The sequence below is a fragment of the Danio aesculapii genome, chromosome 16 (genome assembly GCF_903798145.1).
Source record: "Danio aesculapii chromosome 16, fDanAes4.1, whole genome shotgun sequence".
Classification (NCBI taxonomy): Eukaryota; Metazoa; Chordata; class Actinopteri; order Cypriniformes; family Danionidae; genus Danio; species Danio aesculapii.
Window position 1 is genome coordinate 48,010,688 of NC_079450.1, and position 27,502 is coordinate 48,038,189.

General features: G+C 37.6%; 1 protein-coding gene across 1 annotated transcript in view; it reads left to right on the forward strand.

The window, feature by feature from the left end:
• Positions 1–27,232, forward strand: part of snrka (SNF related kinase a) — an 82,903-nt gene extending 55,671 nt beyond the window's left edge. Inside the window, exons 4-6 of the mRNA XM_056475140.1 lie at positions 15,778–15,990; positions 19,989–20,123; positions 23,617–27,232. Coding sequence (XP_056331115.1) covers positions 15,778–15,990; positions 19,989–20,123; positions 23,617–24,946 — 1,678 coding nt within the window. The 3' untranslated portion in view covers positions 24,947–27,232. The remainder of the gene's footprint in view (positions 1–15,777; positions 15,991–19,988; positions 20,124–23,616) is intronic.
• The last annotated feature ends 270 nt before the right edge of the window (positions 27,233–27,502 follow it).

Consider the following 27,502-nt stretch of genomic DNA (forward strand, 5'->3'; position numbering starts at 1 on the left):
GTTGGCAATTTATTCCGGCCGTCCAAATAGTGCGATCAAGACATCAAAAGTAAATTTAGTTCAGTTAAAAAACGGCCACTATAGTTATGAAGTGATGTGCATCTGTTAAATACAGCACGAGCAGAGCGTGAAGCTGGATTTATACTTTCGCCTGGTGCCGCATCGTGCACCTCTGCTGACTGCGCGCACGACTCGCAGAACAGACGAGGCTTTTATACTTGCCGCGTTCGCCGCTGTGATATTCTTTAAAATGACAGGGGCAGTCAAAAGAAACTGACCGTAAAGTCAGACGGATAAATGGAGAAGCAGAAATTTTCCGGAACTACGTCATATCATTATTATCAATCAATATTTTTAAACTAATTATTTTTATTGTTTTAATAAATTATTTTAATGATTATAAGCATTTTATAACCATTCAAGATTTTTTAAAATCAAACTTTGATGCATCACATGCTTTTGTTCATATCTTGGACAGTTTTACCTATTAAAGTTTATTAAAATATCAATGAGAGGAGAACATGAGTTGCTCTACGAATCTATGTTTTATTATGACAAGAATAAAAGCAACATAAAAAAGTACACTTACTAAAAATACAGATGTTTTTTTAGATTTAGCCCACTCCACAGCTCACACATTACTGTCTGGCTGGTTTCTGTCCTATACCTATGCTAAAAAGGCAATAATGGTCCAACATTCCTGTCCATTTTCACCAATAAAACCTAGAAAAACAGGGCATCAGTATATTGTAAACTGATAGGGTCAAATATCCCTTTCCAGTTATCAAAGAAATTATTCTGTGACTTCATAATAGTTTTGATGTTAAATAGTTTTAAATTTAAACTTGTAACATATACATCAGTGTAAAACCTATGACTGGTTGGAAAACAAATTTCTGTAATTGTGTACCTGGGTCTGCACTTTTGCTACAGCCTCTTTGGCTTTAACAAACTCATCCCTCAGGTTTTTACAAACTTTTTAACAAAAACTGTCCTCTTTCCCACAGCTGTTGCAATTTCTAGCCAAGAATTATTGATCATCAGGTTATCTCTATGATCACGGATCATAAAGATGTGTGTACAGTCGTCCTGTTTCAGACAAAATCTCTTCAGAGTGGTTCACATTGAACTTAAATCAAACACGGCGCCGCACGCACTGTTCGCTCAAGTCTCAAAAAATGCTGTGCGCACTGCCAGACAAAATCATGTCACGCGCACCCAAATCGAACATCCGCAAACTCTGTGATGACGTCACATTCGCCGCGCACACTCAAGCGAACAAGCGGACGCGTCGAGTACAAACTTGGCTTTATGCTAAAAAGGCAATAATGGTCCAACATTCCTGAACATTATCACCAATAAAGTCTAGAAAAACAGGGCATCAGTATATTGTAAACCGATTCAAATATTCCTTTCCAGTTATCAAAGAAATAATTTATTCCCTCATTATAGTTTTGTAGCTATTAAATTGTTTCAAATTCAAAATTGTAAAATATACATCAGTGTTAAACCTATGACTGGTGGAAACATATTTCTGTAATTGTGTACCTGGGTCTCCACTTTTGCATGGCCTCTTTTGGCTTTAACAAACTTATCCCTCAGGTTTTTCTAAACTTTTTAACAAAAACTTTCCTCCTTTCCCTCTGCAATTTCTAGCCAAGAATTATTGCTCATCTGGTTATCTCTATGAACACGGATCATAAAGATTTCTGTACAGTCGTAGCTGTTTCAGACAAAATCTTTTCAAAGTCATTTATAATCAACTCAAATGTGGCACCGTGTGAACTGTTCGCTCGAGTCTCAAAAAAAATCATGCACTCCGCCAGCCGAAATCATGAAATCAAACACCGTGATGACACTACATTCACCACATGCACTCAAGCGGACTAGCGGACACGTAGAGTATAAACCATGCTTGAGTCATCTGACAATAAGCGAGTGGTGCGAGCAGCCGAAAACATTTGGATACTTAATCGTAAAGGCTTCTCAACTCCGCGTTTCTGTTGCATGGAACGAAACTTCTGCAATTAAACAAAGTTATGCCAACTGTGCGCTAGTTTAAAGTTCTGAACTTATACACCAAGGCTAATACGCATGCACACTGGGTTAACTATAGCACAGGGTCATTCACGTATCGCACCTTTTCCACGTGCAAGTTCTTTATTTCTAATGTAAGGATATATGCCAATATGCACGCGCAAGCGGAGCGATGTAGAAAGTACATCGAGTAGAAAATATCTCACGCTGTATCGGTGAGAGCTGTGCTTGGCTTTCCGTGCAATGTAAACAAAAGATATGTTAAATGATTATTAAGATGATCTATGTATGAACACAGATGATAACAACAGTTCATTTACAGTGCATGCGCAAAGTATTCATGGCGCTTCACTTTTTCTACATTTTTTTTTATGTTACAGGCTTATTCCAAAATGGATTAAATTTATTTATTTTCTCAATTCTACACACAATACCCCATAATGACAAAGTGAAAAAAAGATTTTTTGAAATTGTTGCCAATTTTTAAAAAAATAAAATACCTGAAAAATCACAGGTACATAAGTATTCACAGCTTATTAAATTGAGCTCAGGTACATTCTGTTTCCACTGATCATTCTTGAGATGTTTCAGCAGCTTAATTGGAGTTCACCTGTGGTAAATTCAGTTGATTGGACATGATTTGAAAAGGCATACACCTGTCCATATAAGGTCCCAGGGTTGATAATGCATGTCAAAGCACAAACCAAGCATGAAGACAAAGGAATTGTGTGTAGACCTCCGAGACAGGATTGTCTCGAGGCACTTTCTGAATCACAAAATACTGAATTATTTATCAGTTATCTTTTTTGACATGTATCAAGTCTTCAGCAAGACTTGTGCTGTGATGAACAACCACTGCCAATACAAAAATATTAATATTCTTAAAACCCAAACTAAAATATTAAATGATATATAGTTGTTCACAGTATTTTGAAGTATCCATTATCACAATAAATTGCTGTATTGTATATTGGCATATGTCTAATCCTATACTAGTCAAAACATTAATTTCTCTTCTCTGAATATTTAGCCTCTGGATAGAGTATGCATGCACTTTTTGTTGCGTGTAAAATGCTTATGTCCATCCTTGAGAACATAGTATGTGAGGTTGGAAGGTAGCCGTGGTCTGCTACAGTGTTTTGGAGCATTGAGCAGCGATGGAGTGATTATTAGGTTTGAGTAGGAGTCTTATCAGGGCTCGCTGCCATGCTGGAGATCCGGGCGGTGTGTGGAGACTCTGGGGAAGTGCTTGCTGACAGCAGTCTGGCGTTGGAGAGAGAGTTGGAGTCAATCCTTCAATCCAGCACTTTATCTTCCTACAGTGGATTCAGTTGTGTGGAAGTTGAAAAATTACACGATTGATTGATACAATGTTTGATTGATTGAATAATTTGTTTTTTAAAATTTTAAATAAAATTAATATTAAAAAATACATGCATAAAGCAAGCTGTTGTGTCATTTTTTTGTCACTGTTATAAAGAATCAAACTGCAAAAATAGTGACTTTTTTATACTCAAGTTTTTTGTTTTGTTTTACTAAAAATGTAGACATTTTTCTTTGTTAAAGTACAGATAACAGTGTTATCCATTAACACAAATCCACAAAAACAACTGAAACACTGTCTAATACCAGGTCATTAGATGTTGATTTTACAGTACTTTGAAGTCGTATAGGATGATAATGGTACCATTTTGTAATAATGTGCCCTTTAAACGTTTTTTTTTTTTTTTTTTTTTCTATTAAGGTTTCATATCGCAATAATTGACTACACTGGTTTGCTGTACCAGCTGTACTACACTGGTACACTGTACGTATACATATATATATATGTGTGTGTATATATATATATATATATATATATATATATATATATATATATATATTCATTTGTGCAACAGTTGTTTATCATTTTTTCTTTCCTGTAAAGAGCCATCAACAACTTTCATTAATTAAGATATGCAAAGAAACGGGGTTGAAGTCATAACACTTGTCTAGCTAAAAAAAATTTCTTACAAACTTGATATTTAAACCTCTTTACCTCTTATCTTTTACCTGGATATATTGTCCTCTTAAAACGTGGACAGTTGTTAATCATGTTATATTTCATTCTTTTAAACATTTGATTTTTAGCTTTTTAGAGTCTTTCTGGGCAGTGTGGAGCAGTTTTTTTTTTTTTTGTTTTTTTTTTTAGTTTTTGCTCCTGTCTTCCTACATTTTCTCTTTTGGCCAAAAAAAAAGCCAATTTTGGACTATTAGTTTTGGCAGCTGAAAATTTGGTTTCTGTAAAGATTCATCAACACCTGTTTCCAAGATATCAGAAGAAATTGGGTTGAAGTCAGAATCCTTGTCTCACTAAATTAATGTCTAACTAAATTGATATTTAAACCTCTTTACCTCTATTAGATATATTGTACTCTTCCAATGTGGACAGTCTTTTATCATTTTATTTTTCACTCTTTTAAACATTTGATTTGATTCATTCATCATTTTAACTTTCAGCTTTTCAGAGTCTCTCATTTCCATTTTAAGCTCTCTTTTTTTTGTCTGGATTTGGTTTTTATCTTCAGGGATTTTCAGACTGGGTATTTTAAGTTGACCGTGTCAGGCAGATTAATTTAGTCACTGCCTGCTTGCATAATATTCTCACTCTCATTAAACAACTACCTCAGATTTCACACATTAGATTTGCATGTGAAATTCAAACTATTGAACTGAAAGGCAGCCTTCCACCTCATCAACCGCAGACTACTCAAACTTGTGCCTTATATAAAAGCTTGTCTTTAGTAGATTTAAGTAAATTAGTAGTTAAGTAGTACAATGACCTTCTAAGAGAGTCCACAGACCTAGTTTGCAACTAGACGTTATTGTCATTTCCAGATTGCGGCAGGAGCGTAAATCCTCAGAGTTGTAATGAGTTGTAATAATGTTGTTTTTGATAAAGCCCTGTAGCCTTTTTTTTCTGCAGCAGAATCCGTTTTGCTGTTGTGGAGGGCAGGATTGGAAAGCTGTAGTGTATCATGAATTTTTCATTGACAAATTTGTTAAAAGCGATGATGTGCTGAAAGTAAATAGTTGGCCATGAATCTAAGTACTGCCCTTTTTCCTGGTGACAGATTCTGTTTGGAGGAAGTAGATTGTTTGATTCTTTTGTTGGAAGAAACATGGAGCTTGACTTAACAAAAGTGCGGCATTAGCAACAATAAACAGAACTACAGATTGGCAAGGAGAAAACAATGTTTTGAGCACTACTTTTCAGTCGGATTTACTGTCTGGATAACTTGTGGCGCAAAAGGCTGTTTACCCAAAAGTAGGGCTGGGTGATTCATTTGTGGCAGTTGTAGGCTAATGGTTAGGGATTTGTAATTGAAAGGTTGCAGGTTTAATTCCCAGTCCTGGCAGGAATGTAAGATAGGAGGCGTGAATGAACTGGACTCTCTCCATCTTCGATGTCCAACTGAGGTGCCTCCGAGCCAGAGATGTATAAAGTACTAGAGACCCAGACTTAAGTAAAAGTACAAGTACTCTATCAAAAAGTGACTTGAGTAGAAGTAAAAGTGCTCTTTAAGCACCATACTTAAGTGGAAGTACTAAAGTATTCAACATTTTTTGTACTTTAGTAGTTTATTTCAAAATTTACTACTCAAGTACTGAAAGTAAAAGTACAAGTATTGTGTAATGTAGTTATTAAAGAAAGCAGTCAAAAGACATCATTGTTTTGTTTATTTTAAATCTATTTTTGGGGGGCACGTCATTAAGCAGAACGAAAAGAAACATGACTTACAATACTGTTTTTCTCTCACGCTTGAACCACAGATCTGACAGATTATAACAGCTTTAACAAAGTTAAAAAAGAACAAACTTTTCAAAGTTGTGTGTCACAAAAACAGTCCATAATCCACTCAAAACGCTATTGAAACCCATTTTCGGAGCACAAATTACTGGTTGTAAACGCTGTAAACGAACGTTCTAATTCACTTAATTTTGATTTTATTGTAAAAAAAAGAAAACGTGTATATTACTGTGTTAAATGAAAATCTGAAATATTTTATGGCTTATGGCTATGATTTAGTATTCAAAAATGTTTCATTTTGATTATGTTTTAATTAAATTGGTCTTAAACTTCAGATTTTTATAGTATATTTATTCATTCTGGTACTTTTACCATAAACCAACATCTCAACCATTTGGTAGAGGCTGATATTTTAGAAATTATGGGATGTGTTGGGGGAAAATGTATTGATTGTGTTAACAAGCGACATTAGGAGTTAAGAAATGCAATAAATAAAAAAATTATATTGGTTTTTTCTTGGTGTGACAGTTAAATGGTTACTTGTAATAAAATTGTGTCCTTTAATACAGCAGTAATATATATAAACTGTACCCTTAATTTGACCCGCTCAAAGAAAAAACTCTTTCTGAATGTATCAAACAAAACTCATGCACAGAAGACAGCATGAGCATTTATAGCAAATAAAATAATGTAAATATTCTCCCGCCTGCTTTTTAAACGCTGACAGGCGAGGTCTTACACCCCTTTGATTAGTTATTGTCTTCACCTTCTCAACAGAAAGGGCTGCTATCGGCTTTAGAAATGAAAGCGTTGTTCACTGATGGCGGGAAGAACAGCCGCGGTTCCAGTCTATGTATGTATAATACGCGGTTATCACAGGTAATCTATATGAGACACAGTGGAGAAAACTTGCACCTCATACACGCCCAGGTCTGGATCCACAAGTATCGCTTTAACAGCCAAGAGGAGATGAAAAGTTACCTCACAAACATGCCAGCGGGTCAAATGTCCAAAGTCAGAGAGGCAGAGATGGAGTCTCACAACATTTCTCTGTAGTAGTGAAATAGCGGCTCGTGTGCTGTGCCGCCTTCACTCGCCCTCGCGCCTCCGTCCTTCGCCATAGTATTGCGACACCGCACATAGGAGATAAATGACGTCAGTACGTAATAACCCGTTATGATCTATTACTGAACCGATATGGACCATTTTGACACCTCTAGTAACGAGTAACGATGCAGCTCATAAAAAATCTATCGGAGTAAAAGTATTAAACTCATCAAAAATATATACTTAAGTAAAAGTGGAAGTAGGAGAAAAAAACAATACTCCAGTAAAGTACAGATACTGCCTTTTAGTACTTAAGTACAGTAGTGAAGTAGTTCTACTTCGTTACTATACATCTCTGCTCCGAGCAAGGCACCTAACCCCTAATTGCTCCCTGGATGCTGGAAGCAATAGATTTCTACTGTGTATAAGCGCTCTCGCTCACTCGCTTCACAAATATATATGCAACTAAGTCAATGGATGAAACATTACACTATTCATCAGAAACATCCTCCTCTGATTCATCACTGACACCCGAGTACATTTTTCAACAACTTCAAGCGAGAACTTTTTGTTCTTTTTCTTTTCTTTGCCATTTTCACCTCCAACCAATGTAAACTCTCTTGTGATGCTCTTTACATACAGATGCACCAGTCACTATGGCACTTTACAAGCAGACTTCTTTGCTCGGTAGGTTGAATTTTCCCACTAAAGCTGCATATTAATCTTTTCAGATGCTTATTGGCTTATTCAGATAAGGCAGTGTTTTTCAAAGTCATTTGTAATTGGATCGTCAAAGTGAGGGCGGAACCAGTTCTCATGCTGTGCGCTCCTTGGATGTTGACGGCTATAGACACCTATTAGACACCTAAGGGTAAAGGTCAGCAGCTATTTTCTTTCGAAATAGTAGTAATGTTTGAATCTAAAAAGATACAACTCTACCGTACACATTATAGATAGTTTGATTGCTCCGGCTACTAGTTTGAAATGATAGCGGCACATTCCTTGGATGTTTATCGACATATAAACGGGTTGTGGACTAAATATTTCACTGAATTAGTTTGGCAGAACCATTTGCCATGTTATTACACGCTGTTTGATGAAATTTTATGGGTCTGCGGACAGACAGGAGGCATAAAATGTGAGTTTGTTCAGTTTAGTTATTGTTTCTGGGGTTAACGGCAGTTTTACAAAAACATGAATTGTGTCTGCTATGTTTATTGTGTCTTAAAAATAAAAGAATTTCAGCTTTCAAAAGATATATGACATGTTTAGTCTTTTTGTGGGAAGCTGTTATTTTCCACGATGTTTCCCATTTGTACATCGGAACGGCAACGGGTTAAAAGCAGAGGACCATGGGTAAAACCATACTTGACTCGTTTAACTTCCACTTCATTGAATTGAAATCGCAAATGCTTGAACATTTTCTCAAGGAAACATGGTGTGATATGTTATAAATTCCCTCCAAAGGCCAGAGGGCGCTCTCGCAGAAACCCACAAACCTGTTCAAATACACATAAAGAAACCCAGGAAATCCTCTGGAGAAAATAGCAGTTGCTGAGTAAACTGAATATTTAACTGCTTTCATTGATTCAGTGTTTTAATAAATATGTTGACTATGGATTTATCTCACAGAAAGATAAATGTAAAGGTACATGAGGTAAAACATGTTATGTTGTAATTTCACACACTGCTTTTACAATCAGCCAAAGTTCATTAATATCTGACACAAGCAGCTGTCAGGCGGCACTGTGGCGCAGTGGGTAGCGATGTTGCCTTACAGCAAGAAGGTTGCTTCTTCGAGCCCGGGCTGGGTCAGTTGGCATTTCTGTGTGGAGATTGCATGTTTTCCCTGTGTTGGCATGGGTTTCCCCCACAATCCAAAGACATGCACTATAGGTGAATTGAAAAAGCTAAATTGGCCGTAGTGTATGTGTGGTTGTGAATGCAAGAGTTGGATGGGTGCTGGGTTGTCGCTGGAAGGGCATCTGCTGCATAAAACATACTTGGTTTGAACTAATCAGCGTGCTCTATTGTGAATGAGGTGCAACTTCATTAATATGCATGATAGCTTCAAAGACGCTATGTTTTTACCTGTTACAGTGTTCAGACAGCAGAGAGACGCCACGTTGTGTTGCCAACTGTAACTAAAGGAAGTGGAAGAAGAATTGTTTGGAGACATGGGTTGTTGGTGTTGCGTTTATAAATGTTGCAACAAAGGTTTTCTTTCTATTTTTCCCACGATGAGAGCACCGATCGCATGTGGACATGTGTGGATTACAGTGGTCTGGGAACACGCGACAGAAATATGTTTATAAGGAACATTTTTTTTACCCGAGAGCTTTTCACATCTGGAAATGGTGAAATTCGCATTTGCGGCTCGTCTTCTTTTTTTAAAAAAAAAGACGCAGTTCCAGTTGGTGTTGATTTGTCCTGTCTCTACTGATTTGGTAAGTGTGTGATCAGCGTTCTTTGTTTATGTTTATTCAGATGGAAAAGTTAGTTACTAAATCTACAGTATGCTAATATCACTACAAAATTATGTAAATGTAAATTCAATCAATTATTACTTTACACACGTTGGCAACATGTTAAGAAACATTTCTTTAAGTATATACTAAGAAATTGATCATTCTTCTTACGTAATTTACAACTTCAAGGAAAATGTTTGATTAAAAATAAATATAAAAAATTAAATATTAATAAATTACAAAACACTTTTCTAAAACGAGTCCAATAAAAAGAAAAAAATATGCACCTAACAAAAATCAGAAATGTAAACTTTCATGATTGCAACTTTCTCACGATTAGTTTATCCATATTTTTGTCCACATCCCCATAGTGGCATTAGGGTTGTCATGATACTGGAATTCGGTACCAATTGATACTGTAATTTTGAAAACGTCCAATTCCTGCGAAAGTTTGAGCGCTGATGAGTTGTACTTATTTTTTTATTTAATTTAATTTTTAAATTATAATATGCACAAAGGTACACAAATTGGGATCATATAAATACAAAGAAAATGAAACATCAATAAAAACCACAAAAAACAAAAACAACAATGTAGTCTGGTACTGGCAGGTGCATGTGTGTTTGTGCGCATGTGTGTGTGTGCGCGTGTGTGCACAGTAAACAGCAGTGAGTCCGGTAAACTGATGACTTTCACGGCCAATCACAGTCATTTCTGTTGAGCATGTTAACACTATGGCAAATCAGCAGTGATTAAGAACATGCTCAACAGCACTCAAATGGTAGCCGGAAATAGACGTTTTTAAAATTTCAGTATCGATTGGTACCCGAATTCCAGTATCGTGACAACCCTAAATGGTGTATAATATTGCGTTTATGAAAAAGTATTACCATAATCAATGTATTTTGTGACACCACAATATAAATGATAGAACATAATATGAAATGATAGACTTTTTATTTTATCCATACAATATATATCGTCATATTGCACAGCCCTGTTGACATTGAATGGTTACATCTGGACCTCATTACTTTGTCCCACAGCCTTTGATAATTGCTCTCTCATTATGTTTCTCTAATGACAGCCGCTCTTGCCAGAATACCCGATGACTGTGTTTATTCCTGCGACGCCACAGAGGAAACGTCATCATCAACGACAGTTTGCAGCCTCATCCCTCCTATCATATTGTGACAGGGAGAAATTGTGGCTTTATACAGTTCGCTTCTGCTCTAAAAGCGTCCTGTTGTTCCCAATCCCATTTTTGGGGGGGCTCCAGAATAGAAATTTCAGATGTAATGTCAGTTGATAAGAGCCTGGCAGCATATTCAAGGAGAGACAAACGAGCAGATTCTCTCGTATCTATTTATTCTCTCTCTGCCTTAACAAATTTCTTGCATAAAGATAATCAGCAGAGCAGGCTGACTGCCTCTGCAGCTCAGCGTTGATGATTTTCAGACTGCCGCTGTAAGCCCACTGAATCTCCCCGGCTCTTTCATGGTGGTTGGGCTGTAATTTTGTCATGTACGTGTACTGAATGCTGATGCACTCCGGTCGAACTTTCTCTCAGCAGCTACTCACAACAACAGCAGCAACTCCAGTCATTTTCAGTCAGCTAATACAAGTGTTATTGGCTTCTCCTTAGCTGAAGATAGAAAGGCCCTCTGTGGCTGCTACATCTTAAGCATGTTGCAATGTCTGTTCACTTTTACTTTGAAGAACTATACAAGATGGACCATTCAGTCAATTTGATTGTCAGGGGTTACACTAGGGGTGCAACGGTACAAACTACTCACGGTTCGCTATGGCCCCATCCCAGTTCTACACCTTAGCCCTTCCCCTTCCCTCTACCCCTCGTTTTGCGCGTACCCATGAAGGAGTAGGGGTGTCCTAATTCTCTTTAGCTTGAAAGCTTGGGGCTAAGGGGAAGGGGTAAGAAAATTTCTCAGATTACACCAGCCACAATGGCAGTATAGCTGCACCCGGAAGTCAGGAGATCCACAAATTATTTATTTATTTTTTGTCCTAATTATGATTTTTTTACAACAAACAAACTTTTTTTTTGTTTTTGTTTTTTTATTGAATGTCCATATTCACAAAATATTAATATCAAAATATGTTACAGAGTGTACAGTCTTGAAAATGGAACGTAACAAAGAAATTAATATAAAAAAACAAATAAATAGGTAAAAAATAAAGTACAATCACACCATTTTAGAGCAGTCTTTAAGTGTAGGTTGTAACAAAAATTGTAAATGAATGACAATGATCCAGTGTTAATTTAAAAGAGCTATTTTATATATTCCCAAAGGGGAGACCAAATTCACCAAAATATGTCAGATTTTTTATGTTTGTCATAGGCAAGTTTTTCTAATGGTAGCAATTTGTGATATCCACATTTTAAAAGATGGAACCTGTGGTGCAGTCCAAAGTAGCAAAATACATTTTTTAGCTAAATTTACCAGGACAAGAAAATAACTATAATGCATCTTTTTTAAGCAGGTGGTTCACATTAAGATTCAATAAATACAAAGCTGGGGTCATATCAAAATTTAGCTTAAGAGTATTTTTCAGAACCGTATGTATTTTTTCCAAAAGGGCAAAATTTTGTCAAAGTCCCAAAAGCAATGAATGAATGCACCTTTATCTTTTTTACATTTGAATGAAACAGAAGTCTGTGACATTGGCAAACATTTTCCTAATACGTATTAGTGTAAGATATATCCTATTAAAAAAATATAATTAAGCTCATGGATCCCAAGAGAGGGACATTTCGTGTATATATTACCACATACAATGTCCCAGTCGCTCTCTTCAATAGTTTGACATATATCCTTCTCCCAAACATCCTTAAGTCCTAGCCAGGCAGAAGTGCAATTGTTAAACAAAAGTCATATGTCCTTGTTATCAATCCTTTTAAACAAGATGGGTTCAGTAAAAGATATTCAGTCTCCTTTGCTTTGGTTCTCAATTCTCCTTTGTCCAACTTTGGTTTTAAAAAAATGTTGCAATTGTAGATATTTATAAAAATTGGATTTTGGAACTTTATATTCATCTGCAATCTGTTGGAAAGACTTTATGGTGCCCTCTGAAAATAAACATGATATTTGAGAGATGCCCAGTTTCAGCCTTGCTGAAAAACAGTGTTTTGCAATGTTAAAGGCATATCAGGATTAAAAGAAAGTGGGGAAAACAATGAAAAAGGGGCTAAAATAAATGCCGCTGAATTTCGCAATCTATGATCCCTAATAAAAACTTCTGTATAGCAATCCCACAACATTCTGACACTTGAATACCCTGTGAGAAAAGTCTAGTGGCTGGGAATTAGCTTTTTACTGTGTCTGCTATAATGTTAATGTTGTTTTTGGTGTGTTTACATGATGAATATGGTCACTGTGTAAATGCGCAGTATAGTTACAATCTTTTTGCCACATTATATCGTTATGATAGCATGATATATGCCTTAAGTGATTTCCTGAAGATAAATACCAAAAAATAATGCAACTGGAATAACTACAGCAGTCGCCATCGTCTGATCTCATATGAAGCAAGAGATCGCGATGACATGATGATGTGTGCAGGTACTGTAGTGCTGTCCCAATTCTTAGGGGTAAATCTTGAAGCCCTTCTCCTTCACACTCTGTTTTAAGGGCCAAGGGGAAGGGGTACAAAAATAGACTTGGGATTGGGATATATCACGGTTTTAGGGTTTCAATACAGTATGTGCTTTGTTTAGGAAAAAATATCCACAGACAAATTCAAAGAACATGCATTATCTGTGGTGACTTGAATGGTAGTGATTGGTCTGTCTTATGCCTCATTCACACTAGCAGCAACTTTGTAGCTGCCTGTCGCTCTGGGTGGCGACCTGCTGTACATGCTGGTCTGTGGAGGTCTACAGCACTGAGAATACAACCGTCCTCTGAGCGAGTCTAAAGAGGATCACATGAACTCTACTGGTGCTTCTATCGGCTGTCGCTCAAGAAAGTTGCTCTTCATTTGCAATAAGTTGAAGGATTCTCAACTTTGTTGCATCACTCCACATGACCACCTGGTTGCCAGCAGTCGCTGTAGACGAAGGTTGCCGGAAGTTGCTCGCTCTATGTTGAAATGAACAGTTGCTTGTAGTGTGAATGAGGCTTAAAGGTATACTCACACTAAGTACAGTTGCCGTGAACTGTTCCGAAGCAGTTGGGATGCAGTGACACAAATCTTTTGCTGAACAGATCCACAACTTTTGACGCCCATAAATGTTCCCAAAGTCATTGCTCTGCAGGTATTAAGAGTTTGCTTAAGGTGGCAGCTGACGTGCAGCGAGGGGTTTGAATTTTTAATAAACTGTGACCGTTTGCGTTCATTGAAAAGTTAGAATGATTAATAAATCCATATGAAACATTCCCTTAAAAGTAATGTCGTGTCAAGTGTACCGCGCCAAAGCCCAATGGAACCAAGCTCTGGTACACCTCTTGGCCGGAACCGCACCTGGACCTGATTCGGAGCACTCACACTTGTCAAACGAACCAAGAAACGTGCCCAGGCACTGTTCGGATAGCCTAGTGTGAGTGCTCCCCAAATCCCAGTCTGTCAATGCACTCATCAGTGCATCAGCCAAATGGCTACTTTTGTGGCCTTTAATGAGGTTGCAGGTTTCTAAGATGGAGCTTTTCGTTTTCCAGTCTAAAATGTAATGAACTATCACAGTTAAGTAACTTTCAGTTGCCTTTGAGTTTCCAACTGTCAGTTTTCATAGCTACCTGTTGTGCGTTTGGACACATAGCCCTCGCCGTGGCCGTCGCTGACACGTACCTCTCAAAAAATGTAACTACACATTGCAACGACGCATAGCGCAAACTCAGTGATTGGTCGGCTTGGTATCGCTGACGAGTGTGAGCGGGGCTGAAAGCCACGTGAGACTGTTGGAGCAAGTGTTTACAAGTGTCTAGTCCTGTGAAGGAGCTCCAGATGACCTTATGGTTTAGGTTGTTGCACGTTGTTGAACCCCTTGTACATTAAGGAAGCATTCAGAAAAAACAGAACACCAGCGAAGAAACTCAACTCAGAGGAACATAAACAATTCACTGCCAACTAGCATTTCGGAAGTGTTATTGCAGAGCAACATAAACAGCGCGCAGAAGTATGAATGCACAGCTACGCGCATTGCATGCGCTGTGGGTCACGCCTATCACTTCACGCAGAAGTATAAACCAGGCTTTACAGTTCGGGAACAACTTTGGTGCTGAAGTATGTATGCGAAGAGATTTCTATAATGTGCCACGAGAGTCTTAATCATATGCTAAAATCCCTTGTTAAGTCGTGATTTATGTAATACTGTTTCCGGGTCCAAGCCACTACTCATTTGAATTGAGAACATATTCGTTTATGATATTGTGGAAATATATATTTATATAATCTAATTTCAAATTAACAATAATCTATATAGAACTGTAAAGTTGTATTCTTTGGTTTTTTTTAATGAGCTGATTTCATTCAAAACTCTAGCTAGGGTGTGACATTAAAACCTCTCAGTTTAAAGCACGGCTGTGTCTATTGTCTAACAAATGGCTAAGTGACACTTTCAAGCTGGTCAAATAGCAGGATGGGTTCTGACTCCAGTACTTCATTTGCACGCTTTGTTTTCATGCTAAAATGTATCATGAATGGGTACTAATATGCTGATGAGATCAGGGCTGTGAAAATGCAATTTACCCTGCTGACTCCAATACTTGATTTACATGCTATGTTTAGCCATCTCCATCTAGCCATTCCCTTCCTCCTAAGAACACATTATAGACAGGACATCTTTGTCTCAAAACTATTAGCTGCTTCAGTCCCAACACATACATTACCAGATGATGAAGATGACACCGTGGTTGACATTTCAGCAAGACAATGAACCAAAACACAGCTAAGGAAACTCTCAATTGGTCTCAGAAAAGAAAATAAAGCTGATGAAATGCCCCAGCCAATACCCTGACCTGAATCCAATAAAAAATAAGAACTAAAGATCAGAGTTGATAGACAAGACCCACAGAACTGTCAAGATTTGAAGACTTTGAATTGGAAACAATCAAACCTGAGCAAAGCATGTGACTAAATTCTCCATACAAGAGACATCTTGAAGTTCTTATTGCTAAAAAGCCTTTGATACAAAGTATTAAATACATATCAGCAGTTCAGTGCTTCTTGTGTACACTGTTATTACAAATAGGCCTAACATTAATTTCTGGAAAAAACAAACAAACTTGTTTAGGCTTATTTATGTTTGGATTGTTTGTGTTTTACCAAATTCTGGTTAAATTTGTCGGCAGTATCTTTAGAACAATATTTATCAGAAAGCATGGTGACGTAATCAATACTTTGTTACCCACTGTATGTCTAGAATTTGCTTTACATTCATATTACCTCACACTAATGTGAATTCTCATCTCTTCACAGCCTGATCAACCGAATGCTTCAAAGGGATCCAAAGAGGCGAGCATCGCTGGAGGAGATCGAGAGCCACCCGTGGCTTCAAGGGGTGGATCCATCTCCAGCCACCAAATACAACACTCCTCTTGTGTCTCATAAGAATCTGTCTGAGGAGGAACACAACAGCATCATCCAGCGCATGGTCCTGGGAGATATCGCAGATAGAGAAGCCATCGTCGAGTAAGGAATTGTTGTAGTCTTGTGATCCAGTGTATGAAACTACAGAGATTTCTGATGCCCTAGGGCCAATGTTTTGCAGATACAATAGCTTTTTGTAATTCTTTCATATTACTTTCATATTACATATCACTTGAGGACTGTATTGAAATTGAAGGGTCTTCAGATTTACAGGTGAAATCAGAATTATAAGCCCCCCTGTATATTTTTCTCTCCAATTTCTGTTTAACAGAAAAATATTTATTCAACATATTTCTAAAAATAACCGTTTTAATAACTTATTTTTAATAACTGATTTCTTTTGTCTTTGCCATGATGACAGTAAATAATATTTTACTAGATATTTCTCAAGATGCTAGTGTTCAGCTTTCAAGTTCAATTTAAAGGGTTTTAAACTAGGTTAATTAGGTTGACTAGGCAGTCAGGGTAATTATAAGTCATTATATAACAATGGTTTGTTCTGTAGACAATCGAGAAATAAATATTGCTTAAAGGGCCATGACTCCCCCTTCTTTCGGTTCAAGTCTACCGCCGAATTAAAAAAAAAAATGCATCATGATGGGCGTGGAGCACCATAACCAGAGGGAGGAGTTGGCATGGCCAGCAGAGCAGGGGAGAAAGAGGGGAGCGAGCCACTGTTGTCAGTTGGCTGACAAAATGAGACACAAACTGTGAGGAGACCCATTGTTTTATAGTTTACAAAGTTAAAATGCAGAGAAATAAACAGTAATTTAATGTCCTGCTACATATGTTATTCGTAATTATGTATACACATAACCACAATTTATATCATTATTAAGATAATCATGTTTATATAAACACTATAAATGAGGTGCACACACAGTGGATAGCAGTGCAGCAGGTCTCTTTCCTTGTCTATTTCAACCGTTAACCCTGCTGGTAATCTGGAGGATTTTAAACCTAGGCTAACACAGCAGCACGGATAGGCGATGTGTCTGAATGGTAACAAACTCAACTGATCAAAGACAAAGTCTGCCATTCTTCAGTTCTCGTACAGCAGAGCTTAATAATGACTTTTAATGAATATTGTAGGGTTAGTGATGCATTTAAATTTCAGAAATACTTAGACCCCTAAATAAATACACATTTTTTAAATTAAAGCTATTTTTTGTGCATATATACAGTTCTCAGCATAAATGAATACTATAAACCCCTCACAGATCTCTCTTTTAAATGAATACTTCCTATAGGATGTGTTATAATAATATACAGTATTTGTGCATATACATTAGATTAGTCAGTAGCAAAGTTACATCTGGAACTAATCCAACAAAATAGTTTAAGATTATGGTGCAAAAATACATAATAATCATTTAATCTAAACTTTTTAATGATTGTGTTTTTGTTTTTATTAAATTTTGACTGAATTAAAGCAGTTTGTTCAAAGGTTTTGGATGAGGTTAAACTTATTTCAAAATATCACCAAAATGTTTAGCACTAATCTTAAATCTCAAACTGAATGTTTCATAGCATTATGTTGTGGCCGTGTGGGCTATTGTAAAATAAAATTATTTTATTCTTAGCAGGGTACCATTTTTAAAAAGAAGTTCATCCCTATGTCACTGGCACATGAAGCCAATATAGTGCGTAAGACTGCTGTACAGACTTGTAGAAAGAATCATGCTGGGTGACAGTATAAAGCACCCATCAGTCTTTGCTTTGTCTTTGATCGCGCTCCCCAGCAGCTGTGGAACCCCACTATGAGAAACTGCAGTCGATTCACCTTAAAGGGACCCTCACAATGGTGTACTCACTGATTGCATTAAAATACAGACTTTTTCAAAATGTCTTCGTTTCACATACAAAAAAAAATCGAAACACAAGCTCATGTTAAATACTTGGTGTATTTGTACAGTATATAAAGACATGAACCAAACCAGGAGCACAGGCCATACAAAGAAAACAAAACTAATTAGTTTAGAAATGAAGTTATATGTAATGAAATTAAATGACGGGCGTAAAAAGCATTGAACGCATGATGGAAGGTGTAAAAAGGCATGGAAAGCTCAGACAGCAGCTGAAATATCTCAGTAGTTTACAGCAATTTTGTCCCTTCTTAGTGTAGATTAATATTAGCTGCTTCTGTCCCCACATATACATTACTAGATGATGAAAGCGGCACAATGGTGGACATTTCAGCAAGACAATGATCCAAAACACAGCTAAGGAAACTCTCAATTGGGTTCAGAACAGTAGTTATTATAATTAAATTACTTTTCCACTGAAAAAGTAAGGGATTACTTTTAATTTTTAAGCAGTTTCATTGGTCATTTAAAATATACTTGCCTAAAACTTCAACAGTTTTGTATAAATTATTTCGGAGAAGCAGAGTAACTGTATATTTATACATATATATTTATTTTATACAAATATAACTGGAGAATAACTTTTTTCATTATAATTTTTTAATTAAATAAGGTTTTGTTTATCAGATCAATATACATGCTCAAGACAATTAAGTGGGAAATTAATGTCAATATATCTTAAGTATGAAATATGGTGTCATTGTTTGATACAATTTTTTATACATCAATAATTTAAATAATTAAGTTCAATAATTAAAAGGGTTTAATTTGTATTGTGTATGCTTTGAGATTTGTAAGAATGTTGTGTAGTATTGAGTCAAGTTATTCAAGTACTTTTCAGCAATTAGAAAGTAATTTAAATACAATTTTAATTTTGTAATACTTTTTTTGAAGTAACCTACCCAATACTAACAAGCCATATCTTAGGCTGCATTTACACTGCATGGTTCAAGCGACTCAATTCCGATTTTATACCTTTTTTTTTCTCCCATGTGGCACAGATATGGCCCATCTATGTGTAAGCAGGAAAAAATCACATGGATTCCCATTTACTCAAATCAGATTCAAGCCTTGTTCATATGTGGAAATTTATCTGTTATGAATCGGATCTGTGCCCTCGTGTCTGCAGTATAAGCAGGTAGATCGGATTTTCACCTGTCAATGCAAGTCGCGCATCATTAAAAACCGCAGAGAATGACATCAACTCGTGACACTTTCATTTCGGAACAGACCCAAGAGTCCCAAACCTTAAATCTCATACACGAGGACCAAAAAATATTTTATATTGTTATATAGCACACCTATTCAAGCATGTTAACGAGAGAGAGAGAGAGAGAGAGAGAGAGAGAGAGAGAGAGAGAGAGAGAGAGAGAGTGAGAGAGAGTGAGAGAGAGAGTGAGAGAGTGTGTAACATCCGCCACGTAACCAATATAAACCAATATAAAACTGTGGTATATGTCACGCCATGGACATTACATTAAGATGCCTACTGGTTTAAAAAGGCCTAAATTTAAAGAAGATGGCCAAACGAAAACTTTTTCCTCACAACTTGTCAAAAAGAATTTTAAAAAAAACCTGTGAACATTACATACAGTAATGGAGAAAAGAGCACTCTTTTATCATCAGCTGTCAGTCAGCGCCCGCTCTTTTTAAAAAAAAAATATTTATTTATTTTTTTCCTGGTCATTGCGCCTTTGCCTTGTGCTGTGTAAGTGCAGTCAATCGGATACAAGTCACTTTTAAAAGATGATGTAAATTGGTCAGCAAAAAAAATCTGATACAGTCACAAAATCGGAATTGACCATCAAGATCTGCAGTGTAAATGCAGTCTTAGAATCAAGCCTTGCCAAAAGACTGTTGCTGTAATTTGAACTCATTTTAAACTTGCCTGTAATTCCTTAAGAAGCAATGTAGTCTATTCTAACATGCCCAGACTCACCGTCTCAAAGTTGGATGCAGATTGTCCCACCTGCAGTGTGTTTTCTGGTATTCTTCGTAGTTATTTTAGTTTCATTTATTCAAAATGTAGGACAGTGCACAAGACCTTTTAAACATGGCTCTCTAGTTAGAATCCTGGAGTTTTACAAGCTACCAAAACCTAAACAGCTGTCTCTCTCTCACACACACTGCCTGTATCCCCTCCTCACTTGTCCGTTCACTTTGCTTTACCCCCAGAGCCCTGGAGACAAACAAGTACAACCACATCACTGCTACTTACTTCTTGTTGGCTGAACGGATCCTGAGGGAAAAGCAGGAGAAAGAGGTGCAACCTCGTTCTTCCAGTCCCAGCAACATCAAGGCTCAATTCAGGTACTTCCATTTCTGCTCTTCATTACAGTCATTTACCAACCTGGGAGAGCAAAGTGAAGATGCGCTGTCCTTCAGCTTGCATTAGACACAAAAGGAAAAAATTACCCTTTGCGCAAAATGATAATACCTCAAAGTTTTACCCTTTAAAAGTCACGAGACTAGAACAGCCATATCCCCCTGTAGCCCAAGACTGGTTACTCACTGAAGATGAGCAGGGCTGAGCCTGGTCAGTACCTGGATGGGAGACCACATGGGAAAACTAGCTCTGCATGAAAAGCCTAATTTTTGTCAGTTAACCACCCTGTAAATTGCTGTAGAAGTTTCAGTGGTCCGGCTGTTCACAGGAGGTAGCTGTTGTAAGTTGTGTTAGTGAGGCCAGCAGTGAGTGCATTGGCGGCGTTGTCCTGTGGCTGCCATCGCATGATTCAAGTGTATGCTGCACACTGGTGGTGGTGGTGTGGGGAGACCCCCCTCATGATTGTGAAGCGCTTTGGGTGTTTGGCCATACAATGTAAATGCGCTATATAAGTACACATTACATTACATTACATTACATTACAACCTCAGGTTTAAGGTGGCACTCATGTCATGTCTTACCCCAAAGGGGCAAACAAACCTGACATTTAGCCTACAATCCCTACAAGCCTCTTGAGATTTTGGAAACCAGATGTAAATTTAGCTGGAATGCTCAGGTCCGTAGAAAATTATTCTAAGCGAGCAGCGGGTGAACAAAGACTGAATATACGACATGAGCGGTCCAGTGCGGAATAAAACCTCACTGGAGCAGGGCTTAAAAATTTGTCCCGTGCAGACCTCTGGTTCCAAGAATGTTATGAGCCAACATATGGTAAAAAAACAGCTTTGTTCATCTTTGATTTTTGCATCTGATCATGGTGTGCTTTTACTGTGCATTTGCGGTTCAACATATTGCGAATGTGCACCCTAGTCTGACACGGAAGATTGATTGCATTTGAACCACTGAAGTCACATTGACTGTTTTGGTTCCGTTTCTGGACTTTGAACGTCTTGATGTCACTGTTTATTAAGGAGAGACCTCTAGGATTTCATCTAAAATATCTTAATTTATCTTCAGATGATGAACAAAGGTTTCAGGGGGATTGGAATATCTTTAGATGGGAGTAATTAATAATAGAATTTTCATTTTTGGGTGAACTAACCATTCAGTACTCTTGGGTTACACAGTTTTGGGGCAATGGGAAAATGAAAAACTGTGGAAATAAGTTGTGTTAGTTGTTATTTATGTCCCCATTCTCTAAAATTGGTTTTGCATTCTATTTTGACATGACATATTTTTAACTTTGTAGTGGAATGTAAAATAAATTGGAGGAGGAAAGGAGATTTGGATTTCGTTTGATGCAGAATCCCTTAGCCGTTTAAGTTAGATTTATGTTTCTAGAAAGGTCAGACTGAATCCTTTGCCAAATTCCTTTAGGAATGCAGTTTCAAGGTTACATGATAACAAAAACAAAATATAAAATCCTAAAATTTGCATATTGATGCTGATAACAAGCTTGTATTGTTTGGTCCCAGTCAACTGTTATTAACAGTCTTTTCCAATAGGGTACAACTTTAATTAGTCTTTGAATAAGTTATTCTTTACAATTTTAATATGTGTTTTTGTGGAATGCTCAAAAATGTATTTCAAATCAGTCTACACAAGTCTGCCGTGTACACAGACAGGTTAACTGCAGGTTTGTTGTCTCTCATGAGGTTTCTGTGCTCAGAGAGGGGCAGGATTCATTGTAAGAGGTTTTGAGAGGTCAGATCTGCTGAATGTTAGGATCCCTGTCTGTTAAGTGTATGGACAGCCGGCACATCCTCTGAGCACCGCACCGGGTGACAAATGTGTTTAAAAGAAATTGGTTTGGACTGACCTAGAAAAGCAGTGAGGCTGTGGATGCTTTTTGATAGTAGCAGGGAGTGGAGGAAATGAGTGGATGTAGCGGGAAAAAGAAGGAGGGGAAGATGTAGGGGAAAAAGGAAAGAGTCCTCAGGATGCAATTGGGATCATAAGAGGGTGATATGCTTTTTTGTGGGTATAAGAAAGGAAGAATGTAATAATAAACTGAGCCTTCCAGATTCTTTACTGAATTGTGTGATTTGGCTATAACCATAGGTAACCCTAATCACTGTTGTGGTTCTCGTTCATCAGTACTCCCTTCGTAAACAGAGATTTTAAAGGTTGAATGTACACAGAATTGTAATTACTGATCTTAATGGAGTATGTAGTTGAGTAGACTATGAATTCTGAGTAGAAGAACATTGTTTTACTATACGAGGTTAAATCTTGAAGCTATGCTGTGATTTGCTGACACCATCCTTTGCAACAGGTTTTTAAGGCAATTTTAGAAGTTATCTCATTCCTCAATGATGAACTGATATGGAAATGTTTAAAGTTCTTTCTCAGCAAGCCTGTAAACATGACTATAGTTTCATAAACCAGACTTAGTCTAAGTTTATTATGTTATCTCCTTAAAATCGTAACAAAATAATTGCAAAAAACAGACTTTGCTAGACAGTATTTTACTAAACGTAATTGTTTTCACTATTTTGTTTGAGCAGAAGTGTGATTATACCTTTGTTTAATCAGACAAGTCATTTGCTACATTTGTGTTTGCTCTGTTTGGCTTGTCGTCATACCAACATGAAGTTTATAGAGTGTTAATGTGGTTATGACAACCATTCAGGACCAACAGAGCTTCACAAATTGGCTTCCTTTCAAAAGCTTCAAGTAGCGTCTTATTAGGGAACGTCATTCCGAAATGACTTGTATAAAAGTATACTGTATTGTGTACATTATACTCCAGCAGGAAGGTCAAGAATAGAAGACAATAAGCAAATTGCAGCATCATTCAGAGATATTTTGAATCACATTATGTTCTTTACTTACATGCTTAGCTTGAGAAGCAAGTTTGGCTGCCTTTAACATTTGGGTTGTGTTCCTATGGTAACTTAGAGCACCGGTCTCAAACTCAATTCCTGGAGGGCCACAGTTCTTAAGAGTTTAGCTCTAACCAGCTTCAACTCACACCTGCCTAATAGTTTCTACTAGTCTTGAACACCTGATTAGTTAGATCAGGTGTGTTTGATTAGGGTTCAAGCAAAACTGTGCATAGCTGTGGCCCTCCGGGAATTGAGTTTAAGAAATATGGTTTAGAGCAGGGGTCCCCAATCTCTGTCCTGGAGGGCTGTTGTCGCTGCAGAGTTCAGCTTAAACTCTAATCAGAGACACATGCCCTGATATTTTAACTAAACCTAGTAAGAGCTTGATTAGCATGTTCAGGTGTGTAATTAGGGTTTAACCTAAACTCTGCAGGATACTGGTCCTCAAGGAACAAATTGGTGACCCCTGCTTTAGAGGCTTTGACTTAATATTCACCAGTTCCTATTTAAAAACTTACATTTCTTACTCTAATGAAGTACATTTAAGGCAAGTTTTTTTAACATATACACATGTCTTTCTATTTTGCAGGCAGTCATGGCCTACTAAAAATGACTTGCATCAAGACATCGAGGACAGCTTAGCCTCTTCATCTATCTGTCATGCTGGGGGTCCACAGTCACCAGCTCGCAGTGCAGAAAACCTGCTGAATGGTCACCGCAATAAAGGACTTCTGGAAGTGAGCCGTAGAGAGGAGATCTGCGAAGCTTCCAGCAGCTCTCCTGCACCTGCTTCTCTGCCCCCAAACCCCCTTAAGCCTGGGGTCATGGCCCCACTTGCATCTGCTTCAGCCAAGCAACGAACCTGCCTCTTTCGGGTGGAAGAAGATGAGGAGGAGGAAGAAGAACAAGAGCCTTCACCATTGCCCACACAGGTCGTATTGCGACGCAAACCACTGTCTATCACCAACCGGCTGACGTCTAGAAAAAGTGCCCCAGTGCTTAATCAGATCTTTGAGGAGGAAGGCGAATCAGATGATGACTTTGACATGGACGAGAGTCTTCCACCTAAGCTCAGCCGGTTGAAGATGAACATGACATCTCCAGGTACAGCGCAGAAGCGCTACCCCCGGCGCAAAAGTCAGGGCCGTGGTTCCAGCTGCTCAAGCTCCGAAACCAGTGATGATGATTCAGAAAGTCATCGTCGACGACTAGACAAAGACACAGGGTTCACTTACAGCTGGAACCGCAGGGACAGTAGTGAGGGTCCACCTGGAAACTCTGGGGGTAACGGGGGTGGCAGTAGTGGAGGCCAAAGCAAGCCACCTGGGGAAGGTAACTCAGGACCAGACAAGGGCAGTCCTCCAGGGGGAGGGAGTGGTGGTAGTGCAGGAGGGAGCAGTGGAGGTGGTGGAAGTACAAAAGGACAGGGAGGCCCTTCCAGCTGCTCCCGCAGCAACAACAACAACGCTTCATCTGGCTCAACACGTAGTGCAGCTCGAAGTGCAGGGGAACTTGTAGAAAGTTTAAAACTCATGAGTCTCTGCTTGAGTTCTCAGTTTCAACATCGCAGCTCTGGAGGAGGTGGTGGCGGACGGTTTATCCTTGATCCTCAGAGCCTGTCCAGCGTTAAAGTGCAGGAGAAGTCCTCCTGGAAGATGTGCATTGGCTCCAACAACAGTCTAGACAAAGTTATCAACCCTGCCTTGAATGGTGGCGTTGGTGCAATGGAGCATTATCAAGACCAAACAGCAGTCATGTTAAATGAACTTGGTCTGGTCAAAGAAAACAACCTGAACTTGAAAAATAATGTTCTCCAGCTACCTCTGTGTGAAAAGACCATCTCGGTGAACATCCAGCGAAGCCCCAGGGATGGGCTACTCTGTGCCTCAGCCCAGGCCAGCTGCTGTCAGGTCATATGACGGCACGGCTCACGGCTGGTTCACAGAGTTGGATTGTTCCTATTGCCACATTTGTAGCATATGATGACTTGAGTTCTCCACCAGTAGCTGTATATGACCTCTCTTGATCCCAACTTGACCTTTAAACCTGCCTTCTATGTTGTCTTAATCATTCTCACAACTTATTTATTAAGTTTCTTCTCTTGGACCCATTGGTTTTTAATGAAGTGCACGCTGCTAGTCTGAACTTTTTTTGTGTCTTTATTGTTTTGCCCAATTAGACTTTAGTGTATTTTGGTATGTATTTCTGGTTATTTTCCTTTTATAGCCCTTGAAATTAAATGCTCTTAACATGAATTCCATGTATCCAACGCCACTCAATCAATCAAGATTTGCGCAAGCCGCATGTGTAAAATGACCCTTAATAAACTGGAATTTAAATTAAGACCAATCAGATGTTAGAGCAGAATGTGGCGAATTTTAAAACAAGCACTTAAAAGAAGTTCAGCCTATAAATACCACAAATAATTTTGTAAATGGAAGCCCCGATATGATTGTAATGAGATGGTTATACAGTAAAAGCAATAGTGAGAGTAGAGAACAAAACTTGTTTTAAATCATAGTGCTGTCTGATCAGTCTTAAACTAAATGACCATTTTGGTATTTGTTCACCATTTTTAAAGTGCTAATGACTGTTTCTGTTGATAATCTTTAGTATAGATGAACATTTGAGGTTAGTGACAATCAGTTGCAATAACAAGGGAAATGTTTAATAGGGGATTTCCAAAAGGAGCTTATGATTATTTCAGACATCTTGTATTTGTTTCGTAAAATATTAAGTTTAAATGACATTCACACGTTCCACGTTCTTAATTTACATCACTGTTTTGTTTGTATATTTGGAGAAACGTTTTGGATTTAAGTGCAATTTATAGTCAAGCTGGTAAAATTTACAAGCTCATAAGCGAAATGCGCTCTTAAGTAATAATGTTTTGCCAAATTTGCATCCCAGACAGCACTGTGTATACACCCACACATAAATGCGTTCTTATCGAATTATAAAATTAAAAATTCACTATGGTGCGAGTAGAGTCTGCAATTAGGATACTTTAAACACCATTCAAAGCTCAGCAGGGGTAATTAGCCTTTACAATGCTGTCTTTGCCAGAGTAAAATCAAACCCACAGACAGTGATAGTATTCAGCTGGTGTAGTTCTGAATATTTTAATGGGAATCGTTAAGCCAGTAGCCCTCTTTCTTAACGTCGTTATTACAGATAAAATCTAAATAGAGAGAAGTGATTCCTTGGCTTGAGAAATCGTTGTCGTTTATTCTCTCACCACTGTTGTTCTTGTACAATTCAGCTTCGAGTTACTGTATATACCAGTCTCAGAATCGACTGGCCTTAGGGGCTGTTTATAAGTATGTACATATATTTTTTTAAAAGTTTATTTTTTTTAAAGGACTGCTGTTTTAAAATGCTGTTTTGGATGTGAGCCTTAAACCGGCTTGTTAGATGGAATGAAACTGAGCTTTTTTAATCACCTGATAAATGGATTATCTATTGAGCGGATGGCCAGTCTTTCTTTCAAGAGTTGGCCGTTGGGTGATCATCAACTGGTATAAAAATAAGTCAAAAAGCTCTACAGGACGGCGAGTGTGAAAGATGATCGGTTGTGAGATTTTAAGGGCATTTGCAATAAGATAAGCTATAAGTTGCAGCTATATGTAAATATCAGTTTTGTTTTTTTGTTTTTATATTTCAAACCTGTACATCCTTCAAATGGCTCACTTGACCCAAAATTATCTTAAGTATTTCTGTTTGTTTTTGTCTTTTTTTTTTGTTTGTTTTTAAAAATAAAAGTGTGTAAATATTGGTGTAAATATGGTGCTCTACACTTAGAAATGCAGTGTTGGACTTATGTTCATAGCTGTAATATAGCCTTATTAGATATGAGTGTCAAAAACAGAGCAGGTTGAAAAGGAAAAAAAAAAAAACAAAAAGAAAAAAAAAGTGCTGTATGCATAATGTTAGTCTCTGACTTTGTCCTACCCTAATGTAAACAGCTAAACGACATGTGCATGTGTTGTGCGTTTGACATTACTGATCCACGTTCGTTTAGAGGAAAAGAACCACCTCAAAAAGTTACAGGACCAAACTATGTACTGACGTAAAAAAAGAAAAGAAAAAAAAACACCTTTGAAGAAGCAAAATTGATAAATGTTCTGTTGCTGAAACTTGTCTTTAAAAGTTACATATAGCTATGGTGATGTCCGAAATTAAATGTGAAATATGTTGTCTTTAAACCTGGACTTTTTTTTTTTGTCCTTTTGTCATTGTTGTCTCTGCAAATATCTTGTTCTGTTTCATTATGAAAGTAAAACGATTACACTTTCATTAGACACTAGAAGTGGGGATGAAATATTATGTATTCATTTTAAAAAGAAAAAACAAGAATGCAAACAAGAAGATGTACAAAAATACATATTAATCTTTAGAATTCCAAAGTAGCCTTAAGGTTGTAAGGAAACTATACAGAAGGTGCTAAATTAAATTGTAAATTAAACCCTACATCA